The sequence below is a fragment of the Ascaphus truei genome, chromosome 2, assembly GCF_040206685.1.
Source record: "Ascaphus truei isolate aAscTru1 chromosome 2, aAscTru1.hap1, whole genome shotgun sequence".
Taxonomy (NCBI): Eukaryota; Metazoa; Chordata; class Amphibia; order Anura; family Ascaphidae; genus Ascaphus; species Ascaphus truei.
Window position 1 is genome coordinate 378,868,916 of NC_134484.1, and position 25,668 is coordinate 378,894,583.

Consider the following 25,668-nt stretch of genomic DNA (forward strand, 5'->3'; position numbering starts at 1 on the left):
TTTGGGTCCAGTGAAATATGTTTGATTCCTCTGTCGGTGCCATTAAAGGTGGAAAGGTAGCACAGATTTCTCCAGAATCCGCATAACATCATTAACATACTATAAAAATGCAAAACGTCTTCATAAAAAAAAAAAAAAACTGATCTATGTATGTGGCCCACAGACATAACCACAGATAATGGTTGTTACAGGCATACCACCCTACAGCTTCTAAAAAATGTTAGTGGAATGTCAATCAGCCATCTTTGATGTTCAGTCCTTGCTGGAGACACTCCCAAGCTGTGTTCAGCTTTTAAGTACTATTTTAGCAGAAAGCAGGTTTCCATTGTTCTCTCCTGTGGGGTTTCATGCATGGGTTGCTGACCCATTTTACGCCATTACTTAATATATTTTCCCCTTGGCAAGGCATGCCAAACCAAGTTGGAAATAATAATCAAATAATTTTCTAATTTCCTGAGCACAGAAGTAAAATAAATATGCCTAAATACCTCATTTGGTGGGGAGACTTCATATTTGCTTGCTTATTGTTTCAATGTCTCCATTACATAGGACTCCAGTCACTTATTTTGAATACTCATTGCATTGAATATCTAAGTCTTACTGACATGCAAAACGTGCAAAGTGTAAACAGTTTTGGTGGTATGTTTTTGGGGTTTGCTTTTTAAAAAAAACAACAGTTTGTCACAAAAATAAATAGGACAAATGGAAGTGCGATGGTACCACTACTTTTATTTTTGACACACTTACAATTCCATGTTGTTTTTTTCTTAAAAAAACAAAAAACAACCTCTTCCCTTCCTATTTCTACAGCATAAATAATGGCTCCATTTTGCCAATATACAATCCCGCCATCTTTGCACCAATGCTGTTGAATATATTGTCGCCTTCTAAATGGATCGTGTTATTTGTATTTGAAGTTTATCATGTTATAATTTATTTTTTAAGCAAACAAAAATCTTCCCACAATGGAATGACAATGTGGCTTGGAAAAACAACATTTGTTAAGTGGGCAAGCTTTCAAAAACAGGTTGCCTCACACAAGTGCACTTTCTTGAAGGCAAATATCTGAATTCATATTATTTCATGAGTATTTACCCACTTTACATATTTTTGTTTGTTGACCTAAAACTTAATAATTTGTGCTATTAAGAAAATTCTCAATTTGAAAATGTTTAAACACTATTGAAAATATTGTTTTTGTATATAAACAAATGTTATGCATAGTATATCTTATTCTCTGACTTTGTTGTCCATATTGTATTATAATTCCCTGTACTGTTTTGTCTGAGTATAGCGCTGAGTACACAGTGGGCGCTATATAAATAAAGATATACATACATAGCATTTGATATAAAGCACTAGTTTAAAGCACAATTGTTTATATTAACATAGCAAAGTATGATTTAGGTTACATTACTAACTGATCAATAAACTTATAAAAATTAATTTATTATAATTTAAGTCGAATATTACTTGAGAATTGTTTCCAAAAACAGTTTTAAGGAAAGCATAGCTTCCCATGTGTTCACATTGTTTTACTTTATTTCAACTTTGTTAAATAAACCCCCATTAAACTGTGTTCTATTAGTTTAAAATTTAGTTTTTGCTTCAATAAAATGTGTCCTTTTCCTTTGCATTCATTCATTACACTCCAATGTATGTGCAGAATTTGTGAGATTTCTAAAGACTGGAAACAAATTATTTCAGCTGCTGTTTTATTTAAATTAATCTTGCTTGTTCACAATTGTCATTTTCAAGCATAAAGAGCATGGTTACCCTGCACAGTGAAATCCTCCCCATACACTACTCACATATGGTTTGAATTTCTACATAGGAATTCCTCCATTTTAGAGGAAACAGTAGCATGCTGAAAGTATGCAGCTCCTGCAGTACTGATTGGAGCATAGTTTGTTTTGCATAAACCCCCACAATGGGTCCAACTTACAACCACATTCTTAATATACTACATCATCTGGAACTCGCCTGGGGTTTAGAACATTCCTTAGTGGTGCACTTTGGGGTTATATCTGCCAGGGAAATACATTTTTATCCAAATAAACGCAAAACAGTGAAAGATCAACCACTGCTCTATGTGAAATGCTGTAATATATGTGGTATAAATTGGTTTACAGGAAGTGGAGTGCTGACGTTTGTTTACATCTTGCTACTTTATTGTGCAGTTATTAATATCATGTTGTTTGTATTGTAGGATTACTTGCAGTGCATGTTTTTCTTCTTCAAAGCAGAGATTAAGCATGATGGCTCTTTTTAAAAAAAACACAATCCAGATAAATCAGTTAGCACAGCAAAAGAAGGAAATATTCAAATGTGTAACATATTAAGAATTCAAAAAATTGGGGTATCGACGTTTCGGTCCCTAGGGACCTTCCTCAGGGCTCCTTTTTGTATGAGTATTCATACCTATGACAAAAATGTGATTCTTGTAAGAAGCCAAGAGCAGCCTGAAGTGATGTGGTTCTTGTAAGAAGCCAAGAGCAGCCTGAAGTGATCACTTTATAGCAAGTCTGGTGTTTAAACTGCACACATTCAGATTCCCTTTCCTTGCATGGGACCAGGATAATGTTTGTACCAGAGGCTGAATCCTGAGGAGCAAGTGTAGATGAATCCCCTGCCTGTGTGCAAGCTGCACCCCACCTCTCCCAGCCGCCACGTGTTCCTGTTTATGTGACCACACACCAACTTATTTTATTAACCGTTACAGAAGATGCTGCAGACTACAAGCCAGGAACCTGCCAGTGATCGATCCGAATTGCAAATGAGCGCATAATAATCCTGCACGCAAGGCTGGATTACAAAAAAAACACTTCCAATGTACGGATAATAGCCATAACGCCAAGTGTCCTCTATCCAGTGCTGCAGCAACGTGGTAAGAAAATAACAATTTACCACGCTGCAAACTACCCACAGGAGGGGAGAGGCGGAATCGGCAATTAATTATCCAGTTTAATGGGGTACAACCCAAATGGCTGAGCTACCCTTGGCACCCACTGCTCTTTAGCCCTCGCTACCCCCAGAAACCACCCTAGTTTTCATCGTGGTTGAAACAATAAGTGCACCGTAAACAAGGCGAGGGGAGTGGAGAGGGCTGACTTGGCGCAGGGAAGCGCAGAGAAGCCAATGAATGGAAAGAGGAGGAGGAGACAATAAGCCAGTCACCCAGCGCCGGGGGGATGCAAGTGATGAGGCTGCGGGGAGGGGACACGGAGCCCGCCCTCAGCCAATGGAAAGCGACCAAACAAGACGCTTACACACACTGGCACTCAATGCCGCACTATACTATGCCTGGGCTACTACCATTTACTACATGCGCTGGGCGCCCCAGCTGCTGCTGCTGTTGCAACGTTAATCTTTCTGCTGAGTTTGCTGAATTGGCGTTGGAGAAACGATGATTGTTCCTTCCTTCCTGATCTATTATACAGCCTCTGAAACAATCACATTTTTTAATGTTTGTTTTTAATCCAGTTGCACAATGGCTGTATTATTATTATTATTATTTACCCTCCCAGCTCTTCACGTGCAGATAGGTTTCAGAGTAGTAGCTGCTGCTTGTTGTTTCAATAAGTGGAGCTAGGTTCCGTGCACACCCACCCCACCTCATTTTTCCCTCGCTCCATTACACTGCAGACCCATGTGAGAAAATGTGACCCCCAGGTATTGACTTGACAAGGATAAAATAAACTTTTCTTGCTACAATTTTTTTTTATACAATCTGTTTATAGTAGTTTAGGGATCGGACCAGCAAGTATGTATTTAAAATAATAAACAAAAAGTATGTTCCCCATAGGGTTTTTTAATTTATTTTTAACACATGAAACCTGGTTATATTGTTCCATTTTCACACACACACCATATTTTATAACAATGTAAACTCGTGAAATTCCAATTATATTTGAAAATGTATTTTAATACAGATATAATTTGAACTCTAGCAAGACATCAGTTTACAAACTTATTCCAAATGTTCCTTTGTACGTTATATGCAAGTTCCTGTGTGCTCATTGGAAATTGTTATTTAAATAAAAAGCTTCTTAAGACAAATCACACTAAAGTTCAGTATCATGTACAATCTTACTTTTTATTCTTTATATGTGGACTACAGCCTCCAAAATGGCAGAATCTACCCTTCTTGTTCAATGTATTTAAATTCGTAAAGTAATTCCCCTTTTCACCACTATATAATATATACAATTATATATTTATTACAAAATTGTTAGTATTTATAATATATATCCCATAGTTACCATTAGAATATCACCTGTAAGTCAGTTCCTAATTATTTTTCATTAAATATTATTTTCTATTTTAAATTCCATGCATAACTAAACTTGTTAAGGATTGGTGGCATGTCTGTATAACACATGATTTTCTGTATTTCTTCCAGTAGCAAAAACAGCAAATGATATATTGTAAAATGTAACTTCATCTTGTCCAGCGTTTTCTCATTATTGTCACCTTTTAAAAGCTGAATGTGTTGTATTAGATACATGAACACTGAGTAGAAACGTCATAATCCTTATTTGTGTAGTAACTTGAAAATATATAAAATAGTAATAGAATATAGGTTAACACTACTCACATTAAGACAAAAAAAATATGATATAAAATAATCACACATGCATACAGTTCTAAAACATTGTGAATATAATTAACAATATGTTGCTTCGTAACAGAACATGTCTATTATTGTACTATGGGTGTAATTCTCTGTAGCATTAGTGTAATACAGGAGTAGATCATTTACTAATATGTAATCATCTACTTTTTTAATCCCATATTTATTGTATCCTTTATAAAACACGTTAAATCACACTTTTAGGAAAATTAAATATTTAGATTGGCTTTATTTGGCACAGGAAGTCAGTCAGTCTAAACATGCATTAAATATTGCTTGATGTGAGATATCTATATAAAAACGTGTATACACACTAAATTAAAGAAAACAAATACAAATGTATCCATTTATATTACTCGTGCAAAATATTCTAGGTAATTGATATTGCAATAAGATTCAATCAAATGTTCAAGCATTACCCACACCAAAAATACATAAGCAATATATGATGGGTGTTGTTGATTGCTAAATATGCACAATTAGTCACTACAATTATTATTTCTAAATGGTAATTAATGTTAAGAACTAGTGTAGTTTGAAAGTCTAATTTTAGGAAATGTTGGCACAAAGCAATTAGAGATTGTTCTTTATATGGAACATTTCAGGCAAATGAATAATCCACATTTTATACACACACACACACAAAATGCTAGAACACCCACGAAGTTTAGGTTTATTTGAACTATTATCACATCTGTAATTAAAAGTACAAAAGTATTACATCTGTGATACAATTATCACTCGTATGAAACAATTTGTAACCTAGGAAAAATATCAAGGAAACTGGTTTAGAAATACAGTAGACAATATTTTTGTACCGTTCATCTAGCTGTAAATATATCTCAATGATCATACATCTCCTTCCAAATAGAAACCAGAATTAATACTTACAGATTTCTTAGATCGACATGAATTTAATTTAAACTAAATCTGCAACAAGTGAACACAGTGAAAAACAATCCTCCTCATTCTTACAATACATGCTTTAATTTAAGTCGGGTTTCCTCTACCTCCACTCAACATTTTGTTTTTACTAGAGTCAGAATCTCCCCCTCCCTCTCCCCTCCCCCACAGACCCACCATTGTATTTCTTACAAATGCAGAAAATTATGAATGGCTTCTATGCATCAGATGACAAAAAAAAAAGGGAGGAATGGTATGTGAGAGCTACAGAATATCCAGAGCATTAGTCATTTATTCACAAATTCCCAAGATGTTCATATTGCTACAAAAAAACTCTTATTAAAAGTATTGAGGGAAGAACCCCCCCTCCCCCCAGTCATATCCCTCCTTTCATTTATTTACAAATCCGACGACTCCTGATGATCACGGGCATCTTCTTCCTATACCTTCAGTGTTGCAGGCACTGCAAAGATATGACTAAGAAGAAAAAAAGAGAAAAAAAAATTACCATATGTGGACCCCGACGATGGAGAGCCCCTTGTATACACCCCCATCCCCCCCCCCCTTGTCATTCATCGATGAGCAACCAATTGCAAGCAGGATGCCAGAAAGCCATCAAACACGAACTCGCAGGCTTTGCTGCAACGCATACAGACATGTCGGCTGGGGCTGTGTGGTATATACGATCACCATAAAATGGCCTTGAACCATACCATACCTCCTCCCCCTCCCCCATATTCACTCTCTTGAAAGCGATCTACCTATTCAAAGTCCTCAAGCCATATTGGCAAACAGCAAGAAGAACTGCACGACCCTACAAAGCCCTCCCCTCTCCCCTCCCCAAAGAGGTTTTACGCATCACTCAAAGGGGGAGGAGGGGAAGCAGAGGGCGTGGGAGGGGAGGAAAAGAGGGGAGCTTTTACATGGACTACCCACCCTCCCCTTATGTGATGTCCTATAGAGTATAGAAATTATATATATCTATATATAGATATATAAATAAAATAAACTTCCCTGCAGATGTGTCATAAGCTTGGCTGTTTCCATTAAACGGAAATCCTACCCGGGGTAACAGGAGCTTTGCATTCAGCTTGCCACTTATAATATTATTAGATAGAGTAACACACTTTCTTCCTGCAGAGCACCGCTCCCATAAGCGCATCACCCCTCACTCCCACAAGCACTCACCAACCCACCCCCATCCAAACTTGCCCTGTCGTCTTTTTTTTTTTTCCTTCTTATATTCTCCTCCCCTCTTTTCCCTTGTTCCTCTACCCAATCTCTCTCTACCCAATCTCTCTCCCCCACCCCCTCCTCCCTCACTTTTTTTTTTTTTTTCCTTAACCTTCTCTTCCCCCCCCCAAAAAATATATACTATCTAATTGAGGAGCTGGGATTCCTCACGTGAGAAGTTGATTTGTAGTTTGAACACGTGGCTCATTGAAAAAACCGGAATATTAAAGTGTTTTTTTTTATTTTTTTTATTTCCCCCCCCCCTCTTCTCTTGCTCTGGGTTTTTATTGAGAGGCGGCGCCTGCATTAACGTAGTGTGACATTTTCACAGTCTGCCTGCCAAAGGCATTTGGGGGGAAGACAAAAAGTAGTTTTTTTTTTTCCGCCTCCTTTTTCTTTCTGAGCCCGCCATCCTTACTCAAAAAAGCTGGGGTGGGGGGGGTTTTCCCTGCACATCCGGATAACAACCCAAATATCTCTCATTTCCCCCACCCCCCTTCCAGCTCTATCTTGTTAGTCCAGCAGCGACTACAGATCTGATTGACTGGTTTCTCTTACCACGTTTGCCATCTTCCCTTTTTTTTTTTTCTTTGCAAACAGTACCAAGGTTGGGGGATTTTTTTTTTTTATTATTGTTTTTTTTTTTTAATTTAATTTTTAATTTTTTTTTTTTATTTTAAAATGAACAAGCTGTATATTGGAAACCTCAGCGAAAACGTGAGCCCCCCGGATTTGGAAAGTCTCTTCAAGGAGTCCAAGATCCCCTTCACCGGCCAGTTTCTGGTCAAGACTGGATACGCGTTTGTGGACTGTCCAGATGAGAACTGGGCTATGAAGGCCATCGACACCCTCTCAGGTAATGCATTGAGGGGGGAGTGAGGGCGCGGGGAGTCCCGGGCTCTGCACCAGCTGCTCCTGTCTATGGAACCCTGGCGCCCAACTTTGGTGACTTGCAGGAGAGGGGCATTTAAAGATCACAGCACAATGGGCAAGCATTTCGGCCCTTGCTTGCACTGCACCCCCCCCCCACCCCCGTTGTTTGATCATAAGGAAATAAACCCACGTTGATTGATATTCATAAGGAAATAAACAATTGACCTTCTACCCCCCACGCCCCCATAAATAAAATGTAGGAGATGGGTGTCCACCCCCCCCCCCCTCCCTGCAGTCCCTCTTGTGTTTTCTGGCCGTAGCCTCCCCGTGTTTAATGGACCACACGCTAGCGGATATGAACGTGGAAGTGGGGGACTGGTGGTGTGGGGTGTTTGCATGTATCTTTATTTTGGTGCCCCTGACCCTTTCCACCTCCTGGCCTCTTGTGTATCGCTGCCCCCTGGCACACACCCTCAGTGGGTTTTTGGCGATATATCGGCATGGTGCACAGGGGCTTTCCACGATCCCCTCTAGAAGGAGCGTAGCCCCGTGGGATACAGAGACCTGGAAAGGGACACCAAATTATCCAATGCCATTTCCTTTTGCCATTATCCCCACCACCCCTCCGAATATGTTAAACTGGCGTGGGTAGTGGCTCATATTAGTGGCACTGTGTTAAAAGTACAGCTTATAAATAAAACCGCGCTGCTGCTTCTTGCCCCCGTACTGAAGAAGCTTGTTGTGCTCTCCATCTCTCTGTAGGGTGGGCTGCTCCTTCTTTTTAAGCGGGTTACACAACTACGACGCCTTCAGCTTCCCCTTTGTGTGTGTCCCTTATCTGTACCCACCATGCCAAGTGACATCAACTCCTAGCACCCCATGTGAAGGGAAGGCGTGCAGGCAGCGTTTGCGTCCCTTTAAACACACACTTCGTCCTAACGTGGATCCTACAGATCACAGGCCAGAAAACTGTATATGTGCAGCCAAACCTGCGCTGGTTACCCTGAGCAGCATGTTTGTGCAGTGTGCGTGTAGGGGCTGCTGAGGGTGGGAGCAGCAGAGGGCTGGTGGTGGTGGGAGCAGCAGAGGGCTGGTGGTGGTGGGAGCAGCAGAGGGCTGGTGGTGGTGGGAGCAGCAGCAGCAGCAAAGTGATGCACATCCTGCAAAGTGTGGGGCTCATTCATAAAACGGTGTGGCCACGCAGCTCGTGTGAACACACATGACTGGATCACGAGGATCCACTAGCTCACCAGCTCACGTCTTGGTGCTTGGGTTTGTGTAATGTATACACTACACTGCCCGGGAGCAGCGGAGGAGCAGCGCCCTGAGCTCCACGCTGAGCCTGCCTGAGCTGCACACTATCCGACCTCTCATTCCTCCTCCTTATAACCAATGATCGCCCCTTTCTGGTATCCATGATTTATTATTGCCCCGCTGATCTCACACTACATACCACTTCCTCCTCAAAATGAAACTATGTTCTCTCTCTCCCCCCCCCCCCCCCCCCCCCCCCCCCCCATTCAATATCCCTGAGCTCATCACTCGCACATTGTATGTATTTGTAATTTCTCTGATACATTATTCAGGTTGTGGGGGTCGATGCACATTGTAGTTACACCCTCCCTGTTGAATGGAAACATGTTGCATCTCTGCATCTTCCTCTTGCCACACAGCGGGGGTGGTGGGTGTCACCGGGCCTCCCTAAATACCCAGCTTGGAATATACTCCCATCTCTAACCCTGCTTGTATCTGTGTTTTATTTGCAGGGAAAGTGGAACTGCATGGCAAAGTTATAGAAGTTGAACATTCAGTGCCCAAAAGGCAGAGGTAAACAAACCATTTAATTTCATTTTGAAAGTTCACGAATGGGGTGCAGTCAACAATGGCTTATTCTCCCCCCCCCCCCCCCAATAAATCCCTCTCTCTGTCACAGGGGCCTACAACTCTTTGCCCAGTAAGTGTTGCAGCCCATTTGACAGGTTTTATTTTTTTATTCTTTCGTGGATTTGTTTTTATTTTTTAATGGTTTGATCTAAATGGTTCTGAAAACCAGTGTATGTTGTGCAACAAATCCCGAGTCGACACTGTTGCAAAGATTACATGGGCAGACTCACGTTTTTTTGGTTTTAAACGCGGATACAGTGGCAAAGTGACTGTGCGTATGTATATGTGTATGTATGTATATATGTATGTGTGTGTGTGTGTGTGTGTGTGTGTATATATGTGTGTATATATATATATATGTGTGTGTGTGTGTGTGTGTGTATATAATTATTATTATTATACACACTTAAATAATGTGGTCGGTACTTGGGATGAATAAGATGGTGCATGTTGTTGCGCTGGCATTCTGCGCCTCCCTATAACAATGCGTTGCGGCCCCTTGTGGGGTAAAGGTCAAACACGTGACCCGCTCAATCTTCCTTCTGCACATGCTCTTTGAATGCACGTTTCTCTCGCCACTGGCCGGTTGAATCCCATGCTGTTGTTGTTGCCCCCTCCCCCCAGTGCCAGATTTAACTGTGACTAAGGAATTTTAAATCTAAATGCATGATCATTTACTTTAAATGCAAATGTGCGGTGTTTTTGCAATTCAAAAGTTGCAGCCCCAGCAGCAGATACACGGTGGTTTCCGCCCCCCTGCCCCCATGCTGTGCGTGCTGCTTCGCGGCGGCCTGCTCTGCTGGGCCCTGGGCCTCACGTACAACGTGCTGCCATTTTGAGGCCCAACTGGGGAAGGCTTTTCTTCCCATGAGTTTTCTTTTCAATCCACCCCCTTCCCCCGCAGCATAGCATTCTATAGCATTTTCCCAAATATCCCATGTAAAAAGACTGACACACAAATCATTACAATTGTTTTTTTTTTTGTTTGTTTTAAATACATGAAAGGACACAAATGAAATGGGAACAGTATCAAAAATAAATACTTTGTTTGCAGTGTTGCTGGTATCATCCCTGTTTTGTTTTTTTTTAACCGTTTTTATGGGAGTGTAAGAACTGAGAAACATTTGTTACATTGGAGATCAATTAGAGGACATAGTTTCATTTTGTGTTTGTTATTAAACAAATGTTTGTATATATGGTGGGTGGCTGCAGTATATTCCCTATAAAGTTCCATATACATGCTTTTTCTGTGTTAAACTTGATTCTTTTACAATGAAGAATCGTGACAGACTTGTTCCATATTTACCTCCCACCTTCACATTACATGTGTTTTACTAATTCTGTGAATTAGGATTAAAAAAAGAACAGGTTTTTATCAGAAAAAATAATTGCACGTATTTGCCACTGAACCCCAATTTTAAATAAATGTTCGGGTGGTAAGTACACAACATGCTTATTGCAGTTGTCTTTTTAAGACCATTTCTGGTGACCTAAAAATGTTCATTCATTTTAGTTATACTTTTGCATGATTCATTTTAGAAGGCAATAGTTTTTCTACATTTGTGTAGAGTGGAAGCATCAAAGTTACAAACTAGTCATTCATAAGGGTGTGTATCTAGAAATGCAAAACAAAAAGGCAGGATAAACTAAAAATGAAAGTTTCTGCAGTGATTTTTGTGTAGCAATAATGAGGAGAAAATGCTGTGTGTGTGTGTGAAAATATATATATGTATGTGTGTGTGTGTGTGTGTGTGTGTGTGTGTGTGTGTGTGTGTATATATATATATATATATATATATATATATATATATATATATATATATATATATATATATATATATATATATATATATATATATTTATATATATATATATATATATATATACTTTTTCGCACTCTCTAAACCTGTAAGTGAGAAACTTTTATATGCAAAAGCAGAGGACAGTTCATATTTTGTAGCTTGTTTAAAATGATAAATTTGCTAACATTAGTAGAATTGACTTGCGCTGCTTTACATTTTAAGCAGAACATGGTTTTTGGTTTTATAAAGTAAACTGTCAATTTTAAGTGGGACTTTTAAAGCCTTAAGTATGCATTCTTCTTACTCCGTTTACCCCTGCAAGGGTAGCCTTTGTAGTTTGGGGTTGGCTTTTTAAATTCAAGATGCAAAAATGCACGGGATTGAACTCTTTGAGTTGCGTATTTTTAGGTGACACATTATTTAGGAGGGTGGATTTTTTTTTGTTGGTAAGAGTCCATTCATGATATTGTCTTTGTTCCTATAAGTTCTCCAAACAGCTTCTTTGCTGGTGGAGGTAACCCAGGTGTGGGTGGTAGGTAAGGTCTTTGTTCAGGGCTTGTAGGGTAAATGTGTACCCAGTCAGAGCCCACCCAGTCTTTTGGTATGTTGAAAACCTAAGGTTCATTTTTCAATGGGGCCTCCTCGGCGACATCTTCCGTTTTTAGTATGTGGTTTTTTTTTGTTTTGTTTTTTTTTTTACTTAGGAGGGCATGGTGGTTTTGCTTCTTGATGAAGTCATGGTTGGTTAAAACTTAATGAATGAATGAAGTGTGTGTATATAGATATATATCTATTTTTTTTTGTGTGTTTGTGTAGATTTGAGCGTTTTTGAAACAGTCTCATACCATGAGTGTTTGTGAATGCACCAATGTCCCCTCCCCCTTCCCCTCATTAGTTTGATTCTTTCACAGACTGTTCAAGCTATGCATTATGGGGCTGGGGGAGGGGGATGGGAAATAGTAATCCATATCCTCCTCACGTAAAGGAAGGTCAAGAGGTGGTGTCAGTTAGGGTTGCCATAAAGTTGAGCGGAGTCCAGGAGACCAATCATTGTAAAGTGTGCTTGATTTGTTATGCAAAGTAAAATTCTTAGGCCCAGCAGTCACTGCATTCCAACCCATGTTGGGACTTTGGAGATCTGATGTGTGCACTCCCACATTGCTCGAATGACCTTTTATACCTGCTGTGAAAGGCAGGTTGGGAATATGGTTTTGTGGAAGGCTTATTGAAGCATCAAAGAACATTTGCTATTGAAAAGGGGGCCTGGTCAAGGTTTCCCTGATAGAGGAAGGAAGGTGGCTGGACGGGGGAGGGGCGTGCAGTGGAACATGACTCAAGTCCAGTGTTGGTTCCTGATTACACTGCTGAAGGCTCCAGAGAATGTCATAGGAATGCAGTTTTATTTCTCTCTCAGATTTTTAGGCCTGGATGAATCATGGAGACCATTACAGCCCAGCATATTATTTCAGTTCCTCCTAAGTGTTCACAGAAAGCTGTTCAGATATAACTGGAAACATTCTTTTGTTTCAGCCACACTTTAAATTTTTTTTTTTTTTTTTTAGAGAGTGTGTGTGGTGTGTGTTTTCCATACACATTTTACGTTATGGTGGGTGACAAAAAACCTCTGCGGTTAGCATATAGCCAATAAAGAATTTGACTTGTGAGCACATTTACATGTCTTAGGCCGCGTCCATGGATAGTGCTTGCGGGCGGAGGCGCGCTTCCGCTCGGCACTGAGCCCCTACAGCCGCAATGAGAGCGTAGGGGCGCGCAGAAGCATAGGTCCTAGGAAAATCTTACATTTTCCCCGCTTGCCGGAGCGCAGGGCCGGTCACGTGAGCGGTTCGCCCAATGAGGGCGAACCAGCTCCGTGACGTCACTGGCCCACCCGCCGACACGCTCACGGACGGTGCGCTCTAAGGCCAGGGAAAGCATCCGCTTTCCCTCAGCCTCAGCGCGCCTCCGCTCGCCAGCAGAAACCATGGCTGAGGCCTTGGACAGGTCTGCAACCCTGCCTTTCAATCATTATCACCTTGCATACAGTGCTTCCAATGCAGCAAGGGATTCTAGGACATGACATGCAAATGAGCACACACTGCGTCATCTTTTGCTTGAAATCCCATTTTTACATGGAACCCATATAAGCAAATGCTCTGCTGTTCACACAGCTTTTAAGCACAGCATGCGATTAGATGCAAAGCCAGTCAAACCACTCACAGACATGTTTTCAACCATAATGGGTCTCATCAGTGTGAGGTTGGTTGTTCTGGCTTTGCAATTTTCAAGGCTGGGTAGGTTTACCATACATATTTTGTTTATTTTTAGATATAGATATAGTGTGTGTGTGTGTGTGTGTGTTTGTGTATGTATATCTATCTATATTATATATATTTTATATATCTATATCTCTTTACCCTTGTCATTTGTTAGATGTATACATATATACAAGCAATATGTTGGCCCATTTCATTTGCTCAAGTACTTTTGTGCTATGATACCAAAGCAGCTGGTATCCTGTAGGGCAATGTACATGCTGCAATCTGATTATGCAAATCGAATTGATGTCACTTGTGTGATGGGCACTTTAGCGTGGTTGGGGGGGTTGGTGGGTAGCAGGCACGGCCCACCTGAGGGTTGCACGTTGTACATGCCTTTCTGAAAGCTTTCTGAGATCATTTTCCTACCACAGTGATCTAACTCCTGTTACTCAATTGTCAAATATTTCTGGTGAGTAAATCTTGCTACCTGACACCTTCTTCTTTCTCTCTCCTTTGTGACAAAAACAGTGAGGTGTAGCTACAAGTTAATATGCGCTTTCATATGTAAGTGAGGTTAAATATTCAACTTGCATTCATCTAGTGTTTGAATAACGATTAAATGTGCCTTTTCCCCCTCCCCCTCTCCCCTGTTTTATATATTTGTGTCTCACAGGCCTCTCCAGCTCTTAGTGAGTAAATGGCCAATTCAGCTGTTTTGGTGGGAAATATATTTACTAGATATATGCTTTGTAAGGTTTGAGGTTTTGTTGTTGTGGAAATTCCCACATTGGTAGATGAAATATATATTAGAAAAATATGAGCACAGGAAACATTATTAGTTTTCCCTGTTTTGTTTTTAAAGTATGATTAAAGCCTCAATACTATTCATTTTTTCCCTCTTAAATATTTTGTTCAACGTGCTGCTTAATACTGTGATTGGCAAATAAATCTATGTATACATCTTAATTACTTTGCATCCTATGCATATTTAATAACCAGTGACACTAAAACCTAAATCCCCTCCTAAAATGGTATGCAAACTTTTAGAAAGGCTACAAAGATTAGTCTCTCTACAAACATTGATAATACAAGCTGAGTAGTTGTTGCTTGAGGGAAAATGTCCTTTAACACCACTTAAATATTTTGTCCCATTTGCCATTTAATTTAATTCAGGAAGTCTTTCTGTTTCAGAAAAGTGTTGCTGTAAAATAATAATAAAAAAAAAATGGCCACTGATGTGAATCAAATGTTAAATTGCACCAGTGTTTCCTGCTTTTACTTCCTTGCAACTTCAGTATATTTTAGAAAGTGTAACTGCACCTATTCATGTTAGATGTTTTTTTATTTTTAACAGATTGGAAGTTGTGCAGAACATAGCTACATTTTGTTTACTTGTAATTTACATTTATCCGCTTCAATACATATTGAGCACAAATTGAAAATGACACTGCCTTTTGCGTTATATTTTTTTGGTAACTTGGGGAAAGTGTAACGTTTTTAATTTCATGTAAAATATTGTGTACTGGACCTCTTCGTAACCTTTCAAAACGACAACTCGTTCCTTAGATATTGCCCCAGTGTGCGTAAACAAACTTTTAATGTAGCAATTCAGGCCAATCTTGTTCTTGTATATTCTTGCATTGGGGAAGTCTTGTTGGAGATGGATTTCTTTTTATACAGTTCCTATTTACATGTGTTTACCACCCAATCCACCCTCCAAAAAAAGCTTATTGCTTTCAAATCGGGTAACGGGAATAATTCATACATTGCAGGTACCCTTCTGATTGGCTGTCTCCTCTACTAGAAATGCTGGGTTGAAGTTTAAATGTATTGAAGTTTTTGTCTAGTTCCCCCTATCCCTGTCCTTTCTGTAGTGAGAGCTCTTTTTAATGCTATTTTCTTAGCCTACATACTAGTCCTTCTCACTACTCTTGGTAGTTTTAGGTATTTGACTGTAGCTGATCATACAAGTCTGTACTATTTGGGGTAAGAATTTATTCTGGTTTACATGTGAAGTGAAAACAATCAAATATATACAGGGCTCCCCGTGGAGGATTTTTTTTATTTCTTACTGCTGTATAGAGACAGAAAAAAAATAAATGTTTCATTTTCTAAGGCTTAATTTTCAACTTTATTTTTTTTACATGCAACACATATTGACATGCCTTTTTACCTTTTTATTCGCTGGTAACAAAAGATTACATCTATAAGAATGAATATAATATGCACATCAAATATATAAAAGATGGATACAACTCCCATCAAGTCATATTTAATTAATGTCTGCACTTTATTATTGGTCTTTCAGCAACATTTCTGAATAAGCTGCTTTCTAACCTAATGGTTAGTATAACATTAAGGACAGTGTACAAACAAACTAGCGGAATCGGTCAGATTTGATTTATAAACCATAAAACAAAGTAATTGGTTATGAATGCAGGTTGCAATAAATATGGCTGGAAGTGCAACATGTCGCTGATCTTTGCCTCCTGTCCGACCTCTATTGTTGATAGTTAGCAATGCGTTCACATTTTATTGAATTTCCGCAGTTCCTCTTTGATTCCATGAATTGCAGCACAGAGAAGAAAGACCGGAAAACATCCCTATGCTGGTTGTTGGAGCATTGTCTGCACCACTGCCAGCAGTGATCTTGAAGCATGAGGCTAGTGTTCATAATCCACTGTCAGCTCTGTGTCAGCAAATACTTTTACAGCAACACTCTAGGTAAGGGGTGGCCAACTCCAGTCCTCAGGGGCCACCAACGAACGGGTCAGGTTTTCAGGATATTCCTGCTTCAGCATAGATGGCTGTCAGAATTGTATCTCTGTTGGTGGCCCTTGAGTATTGGAGTTGACCACCCCTGCCCTAGATATTCTAATTTCATTGTATGATCTTCAAGGTATGGGGGCCAGTCCTGGCCCTTTTATCTACCACAGCATGGCAAATGTGAGACACACACACACACACACACACACACACACACACACACACACACACACGTACGTGTATCTGGTGGGTTAAATGGCACCTGTACTTTACGAACAGAAGAATAACTTCAACTTGGGCCTCTGTCTTTATTTTAAAAAATTTTTTTTAAATTAAAACTGCTCATTTTTATTCTTTCAAATCCAAAAATGTAAACAAATAAATATGTAGTGACCTTTCAATTGAGAACTATGCTACAAAATACTATTTTCAGTGGGGGAACTTTATATATATATCCCTATAAGTGTTTTATATAAGGGGATATTGTATAGCCCAGGTGTAGCCAACTCCAGCCCTCAAGAGCTACCAACAGGTCAGGTTTTCAGGATATCCCTGCTTCAGCACAGAAGGTCGAAGATTGGGCCCACATTTGCAAAGGTGTTAACATTTCATCACTTATGGGACATGAGAAAAAAAAAAGACATTAAATCGCTCAAGTGAACCAATGAATCTTATACAGGGTTTCCCCAATCATGATCTGTTTATCATGACATCTGTAATCTTGAACCCCTTCCCTGCCTGAGGGACCAGCAACGCTTTGCAAAGCGCAGGGGTTAAGAGATCTCTAAATCTTGTTAAGCAGCTTTCGGGGTCATACACTGGTTAGGAAAGTAAAGAGGCAGCAACCCCCTTAATGATGGTAGGTTTATTTATTTTTTTTTTGCAATTCCACGCTCCAGGTTCTTGCCGTTTGGGAGCATGGGACAGTCTTGGTACCTGTTGGGGAGCTCTCTCTTGTGAGGCTTCATATCTGTTTACCTGAAAGAAAGGAGGATTTGCAGAATGTCAGCTCTTTGGGGAAGGCTCTGCCTTTGCCTTCATCATTTACTTGTTGCTCTTATACCTTGTGTTCTGTGTTTTTTTTATTTTCCCGGTATTGTAATTTAGTGAAGCCCTGCGTACACTGTTGGGGCTTGATAAATGAAAATGATACATAGTTGCCAACAGACAAATTATAAGCGCAGCAACCCCCAAAATGATACTCCCACTAATGGCAACACTGCAAATAATAAAGTGTAAATATTGACTGTTGCCTTTTCTTGTTGCGATGTTAGTCATGCTGAAATATTGCCCACGTAGGGGTTTCTGTGACTTGTAAAGTAACATATTGGTACTTCCATACCTACCTAGAACGTTCTTGAGGCGATGCATTGTTTTATTATATTATGCTGACTGACACACAAACCTAATTCTTCAGTGTCTCTAAACCAGCCACAGAGCAATACGTTTCATTACCTGTTGTTCCAATTAAACATATTCCATTTTTAAATCCAGACATTAGGATTCACATGTCAAAAACATCCTGTAAATCACTAACAAAGGATTTGCGACTCACTGTGGAAAACGGGCTCGCAAAAATAAATATATATAGATTTACATTTTTGCAGGGGTTATGGGACACAGGAAAATGCAGTACACTAAAAAAGGTAACTGTTAAGAGCAACACGGGTGTAAAATACTGTTTACAATAGAAAAAAAGTGTGTATATATATATATATATATATATATATATATATATATATATATATATATATATATATATATATATATATATATATATATATATATATATATATATATATATATATATATATATATCCACTGTTTTAAATAGCTATGGAAATGTGAGCCGAAAAGCAATGTAAACATTTCTTAACTTATGGTACATAAAAAGAAAAAAAAGAAATAAAATCACTCAAGTGCACCAATGAATCTTATACAGGGTTTCCCCAAGCATGATGCAGTCAATGAATGACCTATGTTTTAATTACTGGTATCAAATTTTAACCCCTTCCAGAGGTGCAGCATCTGCTTGGAATATCTATATTCCATATACTTGCACATTTACATTCCCTTCCCTCCCCATGTAATTTGAAAGAGCAGATTTCCTGTGTGTGTGTGTGTGTGTGTGTGTGTGTGTGTGTGTGTGTGTGTGTGTGTGTGTTACATGTATACATAAATGTTAAATATTGGCTATAGGTGCAGTTCCCATTGTTTAAACATTTTTATTTATTTATTTTTGACCATGGCTGTTTTAATCCTAATAAGGCTCTATGCATTTCCTCCGGTGTCCGTATTCGGCATTGATATTGGTGCGTGAGTTGCTGCTGTGTACCGTTACAAACATCGCTCCAGAAATACAACATATATTCTGATCCATTGGGGTCCCTGTGTCTTGGTAGATTTGCTAAAGCACATAACTTTATCTTCTCCCTCTTGGCATTAAACGTTGGGGTGCAAGGTGAGGCTGCGCCCGCACAACGAGGGCTACAAAAATGACATACATTGAACCCCCTAACATCGAGCCTTTCATTGGTATATTTATCAGGTACGCCACAGTCTTTCTAGTTATCCCACCAAATTTCCTCTGGACCTTTTATGTCAATGGGATAAGTAATGTGTGGAGATCTCTGCTGCCTTTGTGTGTTGGCAGTGTCACTTCAGCTTATCTCCAGCCTTGCAGGGGCAAGTTTTCTGGGCTCGTACCCTGTTTAGTTGAGTGCTTATGTGCTGTAGTACTTGTGCTCTTCTTAGGTTTTTAGTTGAGTTTATTTTGGGCATGGTTGCACCTCCTAGAAGATTTGGGATGAATGATGTGGTCTAATTGCTTTACTGCCCCAGCTTTAGTCCAATGGGAGTTGTTTTCTGTGGGTTACATGTTGACAGGAGGCAATGGTGCTGTGCTCATCCTGAAGGAAGCAAAGAGGGGTTATTCACTAAACCCTAGCAGCCTTTATGGAGTGTTTTAAAGAGCATTCACGGTAATGGCTGTCGGTGTTTGGTGAATAATATTTGAAGATGGCCGTCACGAGGCACTTGTGAATATGAATGTAAATAAAAGAGTATGCTGCACACCACAATGAAAAAATATAAATACATACAGTCTACCGGTGCTGCTGGTTCAAGGAGTACCTGTCGGAGTAATTCCTTGGCAATACTCAGGAAAAGAAGGATGCAACACTCTACGGTTTAGATTATAATGCTAATTTATTTGTGCCACACAACGTTTCGACCAATAGGTCTTTCGCAATTGCCTTGTCAAGAAAGACCTATTAGTCGAAACGTTGTAAATTCACATTATAATCTAAACCGTAGAGCATTGGATCCTTCTTTTCCTGACTTGTGAATATGACACACTTGTTTTTTTGTTTTTTTTGTCACCCTAGGTGTAATATCCTTTTAATGGAAGCCTTTGAAAGTAGTTGTAGATACAAAGTGAAAGTGAAAGCTTGTCTGATGCTTTAAAATATTGCAGGCTCCTTCATTGTGACCTGCTATTGGTAGCTGGGAACAGGATAGTGCCACAAAATAAAATGATCACTGTGAAACAGTGTTACACATGGTGGTACGCTGATTTGGTTAATGCATCCTATCTTCTATGCAGGAAATGCAATGAAAATCCCCATCAACGTAAAATCCCACACCAGGGAAATGAATTAAATTGTTTATCCTAAACTGACGTGTTGCGTTCTTAGCAGTGAAAAAACATTTATAGGAGATCTGATATAGACTTTTAGTCCAGTTTTTTGGGGTTCTTTCTCCATGATGAAGGGAAAAGTGCTGATCCCCTTGAAATGTTGAATAAAAAGGGCCTTGGTTACCTTTTTTTGCTCAAATAATTTTTGTTTTTAGTAATTATTTAAAGGCCTCTCCAAGCTCCTAATAAGCTGGCTGCTACATACTGTACAAACACCTATATACTGATCCATTTCAGGGTTCATACATAATGGTTACAGCAATAGTGCTGCCTCGTTAACCTCTTTTAGAGTGCTGGCGTTTCATGTACTAATAAGGGGGGTGGGGACACTCCGTTCATTGTGCAGACTGCACCAGGCCAGGACCAGGAAGAGATGTGCCTGTAATGCTTACCTGGGGGAGCAGAACCCATTGTACATGTGTTGAGCTACCTATTCAGATGCACATTTATTTATTTTTACTCTGGGTTCATCTGTATTACAGTACCTCTGAGATGAAAGGCCATCCACTTAAAGAGTTTCATAACTTTAAAAGCAAGCCTCTCTGGAACACTAGCAGATTAACCCTTTCACTGCCAATGGGCCAGCCACACTGTAACAGGGTCTTATCCTTGTTAACAGGCTTGCCTCTAATCCAGCAGTGTGCTGGTTAATTGCACACCTGCAATCAACCACTCCACCTGCCTATCCACAGCTCTGTGAAAAAGCCTGTTCCCATAAACAGGAAGGAGATTGTCCTCAGTACACAAGGGTGCTGACAAGAGGAAAGGGGTCTTGAGCAGAAAGGCTCTGCTGAGATCAAGACACTCAAATACCTATATTCCTGGACACAGGGGACACAGGAACCTACCAGAGACTGACATGAAGGGCCACCTGATTTAAGGTATCTCGTGAGACTTTGAGGAATAGGGTGGTAATGGGATTATCCCTCCAGCCCTGGAGAAAGGGACTGGGGAAGTAAGTTAGCCCATAAACAGGGATAGGCGTTTGTTGTTTTCATATGTTTTGCTGTGTTAAAAGGGACAGGCGCAATAAAGCCTTATTTCAATTTCACCTTGAAGACGGTCTCCATTGCATACCTCTGCACACATCACTTACACACACACACTACCCGCCCCCTGGCAGCAACATTTTTAAGGAACCGCCAACCCCCTCCACCCCACTAACAAAATATTTTAAAGCAGTGATTCTCTCCTCCTATACCCTGCGTCAGCAGTTTCCTGGGGCAAGAAAACCCATTGCCGGCAAATCTGGTGCTGGTACTTGTTTTTTTTATTTATTTATTTTTTAATACGTACAACTTCCAGTGGCCAGTGCTTTAGGAAGCGCGTTGTGAGAAGCACTGATTCATAAAATCAGGTGGGCTGCACTTTTTAAAGTTGCAATCCTCCTACTGAGCACGTTTCCTTTTTACCATTTGTGAAGTACACCTGCAGCTGTATTTAGCAATGCCACCATTTAAACAATCCTGTGGCTGCATTCTGGAGTTATCATTTCCATGTTCCATGTTCCTCCGTTAAATTAAAATGGCCGCTTCCTGCACACATGAAGAATGCAGTTGCCACGCGAGTGAAATAAGCACTTAAAACTAAGCAAAAACCAAGTGTGTGTGTGTGTGTGTGTGTATATATATATATATATATAATAAATGTCAATAAAATTTCGGCACAATATAAACTGTTCTGTTATGACGTTGTTTTTTGCGGGGGGAATTACTTTTTGAGTTTGTTTTAGTTCCTAACGAGCTTTGGAAACACATTTTCACATATTAATTAATAATTTTTAGATGTGTGCGGATATATTTTGCTGATTTCTTACACTTCCCAATCTAACAAGCTTTTCTCACACTGGGTAAGAAAATATTTTTGGGATGTGGCAAGTTCAGTTGGTTCTAACTCTATTGTGAGTTCTATTTATTGCCTTTTCTTTGCTTGTAATGGCTTATTTTTGTATTATTTTGCTTGATGGCCTCTCTGAGGCCCCGGTGTCGGCTCTACGCGCCTGCCAAGCTGGCGGCACGTGCAGCAGAGATTCCCGGTCTGCAGTGACCTCTTGCAGGGGCGTGACCATGGCATCACCCAGCAGGTTCGCCCTCATTGGCTGAACTGCCGGGGGCGTGGCCAGTGCTCCGTCGCGAGTTGTGAGCACAGATTTCCTGTCTTCAGGGAAATCGGTTCGCAAAACGCGGCGGGCAGCAAGCGGGCCCGGCCCCATTGAGGGTCATTTCTTGTTGCTGGCGCTGCAGCGGGGGACTGGCCTGAGTTTTAAGAAGCAACCACTTGGCTGCAATGCATTGCTGTCTTGTGTATTGGAGTCTTATTAAGTAGTAAGAGGCTGAAAGCTTGTTTTTTGTTTAAATCAAAGTTCCCCTCATTAATTTGCAGTAGTTAAAGTGTGTGTGTGTGTGTGTGTTATATATATCCTATCTTGGTCAAATTACTGTGTTACTGGGAAATAGTAATTATAGTCGTAGATCAAAATAGCTCAAAAGCAAACTGCCCAAGGGTAGTAATGAAGGTGGGTATTTTTATTCCACATATTTGATTACCAGACGCCTTTTAAAAAGCATCAGTCCACCCACAAATACATCTTTAGCTCTGATCGTTCACTTTTCTAGGCCATGCATGTCCCACGTGCGGGGCCATCCGGTCTTCTAGTAATCTCGGTGCGAGCCTTTCAGCTTGGGCTTGAGCAGCCTGTGAAAGTGAAGTTCTGCAGAGCAATGCATTGTAGGCTCCTCTTGCTACATGTGAGCTAATTGTTCCAGCTCCATCCCCCCCCTCGTTTGCTATTCTTCGCTCTATTTGTATTGAGTATATCCATCCTATTGATTTTCTGATTTTTGAAGATCTATATGTACAGTGCTTGAAATAATTTTGGGGGGATTGCCTACCAGTTGTGTGGGCAGGTGGTACAGCTTCCTCTCCCAACCACTTTCTATCATCTCCCAAAGTGTAAATTGTAATAGTCTGTATTTGCCATCTCCGCTTATTATTCACTTATTTGTTTTACATAAAAAAAATAAGTTGGACAGTGTCATTTGTTTTTTTTATTTATTTTTAATAATTTTAAGAACACACAGACACTGAGCTATATGAGCAACATACGAGGAGTATTTTATTGGGAAATCTGAGCACGTGAGGAATTTAACCCCTTTACTGCCAGGGGACCCTGCTATGCACCAGTGTCCCTTTTTGAGCAGCAAAGTGTTATTTCAGGTCTACATCTGTGCTTTAAACAGAAGGCGCCCATAACACAGACACATGGCTGTGCTGCTTAAACGAAGGCTTTTAATTTGTAATAAGGCAAAACCCTTCACCAGAGCCCATCACATGGCTCGCAGCAAGAGATTATGGGGTGCGCGAATGCAAACCGCGGAGGTGATTGGCAGATCGCCGCCACGCGTCTACTGTAAGAAATAGGAGTCACCGTCCTGATGGATGCAATTTTTAGTTTAGATTCAGCCTTTTTTGACCAAATGGAACTAGGTGGTGGGCACAACATTTGGGCTACAGCTTGTTACTATGGCCCTGCCATTGTGAGGTGTTGGTGTTCTTTTGGTTCCCCCCCACGGGCACTCTGACGTTTACTAGGCTATCATTTAGTCTTATGTCTGTAATCAGCACAACTGAAAATAGTTTCCTTAAATTCAGTAATGGTTCATTTTTTTTTTGTAAACTAATATATTTTTTAAAGGTTCAATCCAGCATACAAAAAACCCACTTTGTTGATGCCGGCTTTTAACTAGACCTTTAATTTGGTGTTTCACTCAAGAGACGGGCATGTTTGTAGGAACATTGGCTGCCCTTTCTCCTAGGAAATAAGGATTTTCTGCATAAAATGCGTTTTATGCTTAATGGGAAATTGCAAAAATATTGATCAGGAGGGTTAACCATTATTATTATTATTATTATTATTATTATTATTATTATTATTATTATTATTATTATTATTATTATTATTATTATTATTATTATTATTATTATTATTATTATTAATAATAATTTTTTTGTTACTACTGTAGGATTAGTTTATTTGGCATGTCATAGAAAGCAATGGATGACATATATTCTATATTATACATATATTGTTTTTATATGTATAATGACATGATCTGTCCACGTGAATGTCTCTGCATAGGAACATTGTACCTAATAAGGACTCTAATTTGGTATTTGGTGCACAACTATTGTGCTCGAATTGCTTTTGATCTACATCTTTTAGCACCGTGCCCTGTCCTAGACGGACTTGTTACCAGCTAATGCAGACCTACAGTAGTTGCTAACCCTTATGGTACTAAATGTGTGTTATACTTGTGCTGTGCGTGATCCTCTTGCTCTGTTTGAGAGTGGCGTATTTCTCATCGAACAGAGCAGGAATCGCCCTCATTTGTATTTGATTTCTGGTCTTGCTAGGTTAGTTATGTATAATTCCATTTTTATTGACTTTTTGTGTTTTTTGCATTGGCAGAATATGACTGCACTAGGCAGCATACAATCCTTCACGGGAGGATAGGGGATATCGGCGTGATCCTGCGTTAACTGCCTTTCCGGTCAATGGCAGTTTAACGCAGGATTGAGCACCGATGCCCCTTATCAGAATCTCATCCTAAGTGCGCCTTAACCCATTGAGTGCCAGCGGGACGAGCAGCGCTTTGCACGGAGATGTGCTTGGCAGCTGAGGTCTTTAGTGTAAAGTTGTAAAACATATCGCAGGCAGATTGCGAAATATCAAGCGTCTATTTTAAGAGGTACATGACACTAACTATTGAAACGTGTTGCATTTTACTGCACGCTTTTTGTTGCAGTTTATCTGTACCTTTCTTTCAACACCTGTATATTTGTTTATTTTCTACGTTAGGGTGCAAAACCAACTTCAACATTTCTATTTTTGTTTTTATATTCTGTTCTCAATGTTGAGATCAATTATTTTTTTTTATTAGAAGTTTCAAGGGTTGCATTTTAATGCTGCTAAAAAAATCATTGCATGTGCCAATAGATCTTAACTGTTGAACAAGATTTAAAAAAAAAAAATGCCTGATGAAAACATTATTATTTTTTTACGTCAACTGCAGCAAAAACAGTAGGAACATTGCTTAAAAATGTTTGACCCTCTGTCATTAACTTAAGGCATGGGAGTGACCAGGAATTACATTTGGGACACCAGAGATGAAATGGTTGGTTGTAAAGGGCTTGATCTGACTCTGAATTTGATAGCTATAAATGTTCTGTCGAACTAAACTGTGTGTGAGTTTGATTGTGATGCATTTGTTGGTCAATCTGCACAAAGGCTTTTCTGATCCAATATCTGAAGCAGATTCCTGTGTTAGTTTCTCTTGTTGGTCCAGCAGATATCACACCCTGAAAAAGAATGATGTTTGCTGACATGTAAAAGCCTTCTAAACATGTTGTGGGTCGGGTTGCAGATGGGGACACGTGCCCTCTGTATTTGGGCAAATTACTTTCTCTCCGAAATGTATATTTACATGAGCGGTATATTTCCCCCTAAATTATCATTAGAAATAAGACATTTTCCAGGAACATAATGTGGACTGAAAAATGTATATCTTGATTGTATAAATACATTTGTTATGAGACTACCACACTGGGGGTGGCTTCTGA

The 25,668-nt window shown here is 39.7% G+C and overlaps 1 protein-coding gene across 1 annotated transcript in view; it reads left to right on the top strand.

Annotated features, from left to right (window-relative positions):
- Positions 1-7,029: 7,029 nt before the first annotated feature.
- IGF2BP3 (insulin like growth factor 2 mRNA binding protein 3) overlaps positions 7,030-25,668 on the top strand; it is a 117,904-nt gene continuing 99,265 nt past the window's right edge. The window contains exons 1-2 of the mRNA XM_075587128.1: positions 7,030-7,625; positions 9,409-9,469. Of these exons, the coding sequence (XP_075443243.1) occupies positions 7,451-7,625; positions 9,409-9,469 (236 nt within the window). The 5' untranslated portion in view covers positions 7,030-7,450. The remainder of the gene's footprint in view (positions 7,626-9,408; positions 9,470-25,668) is intronic.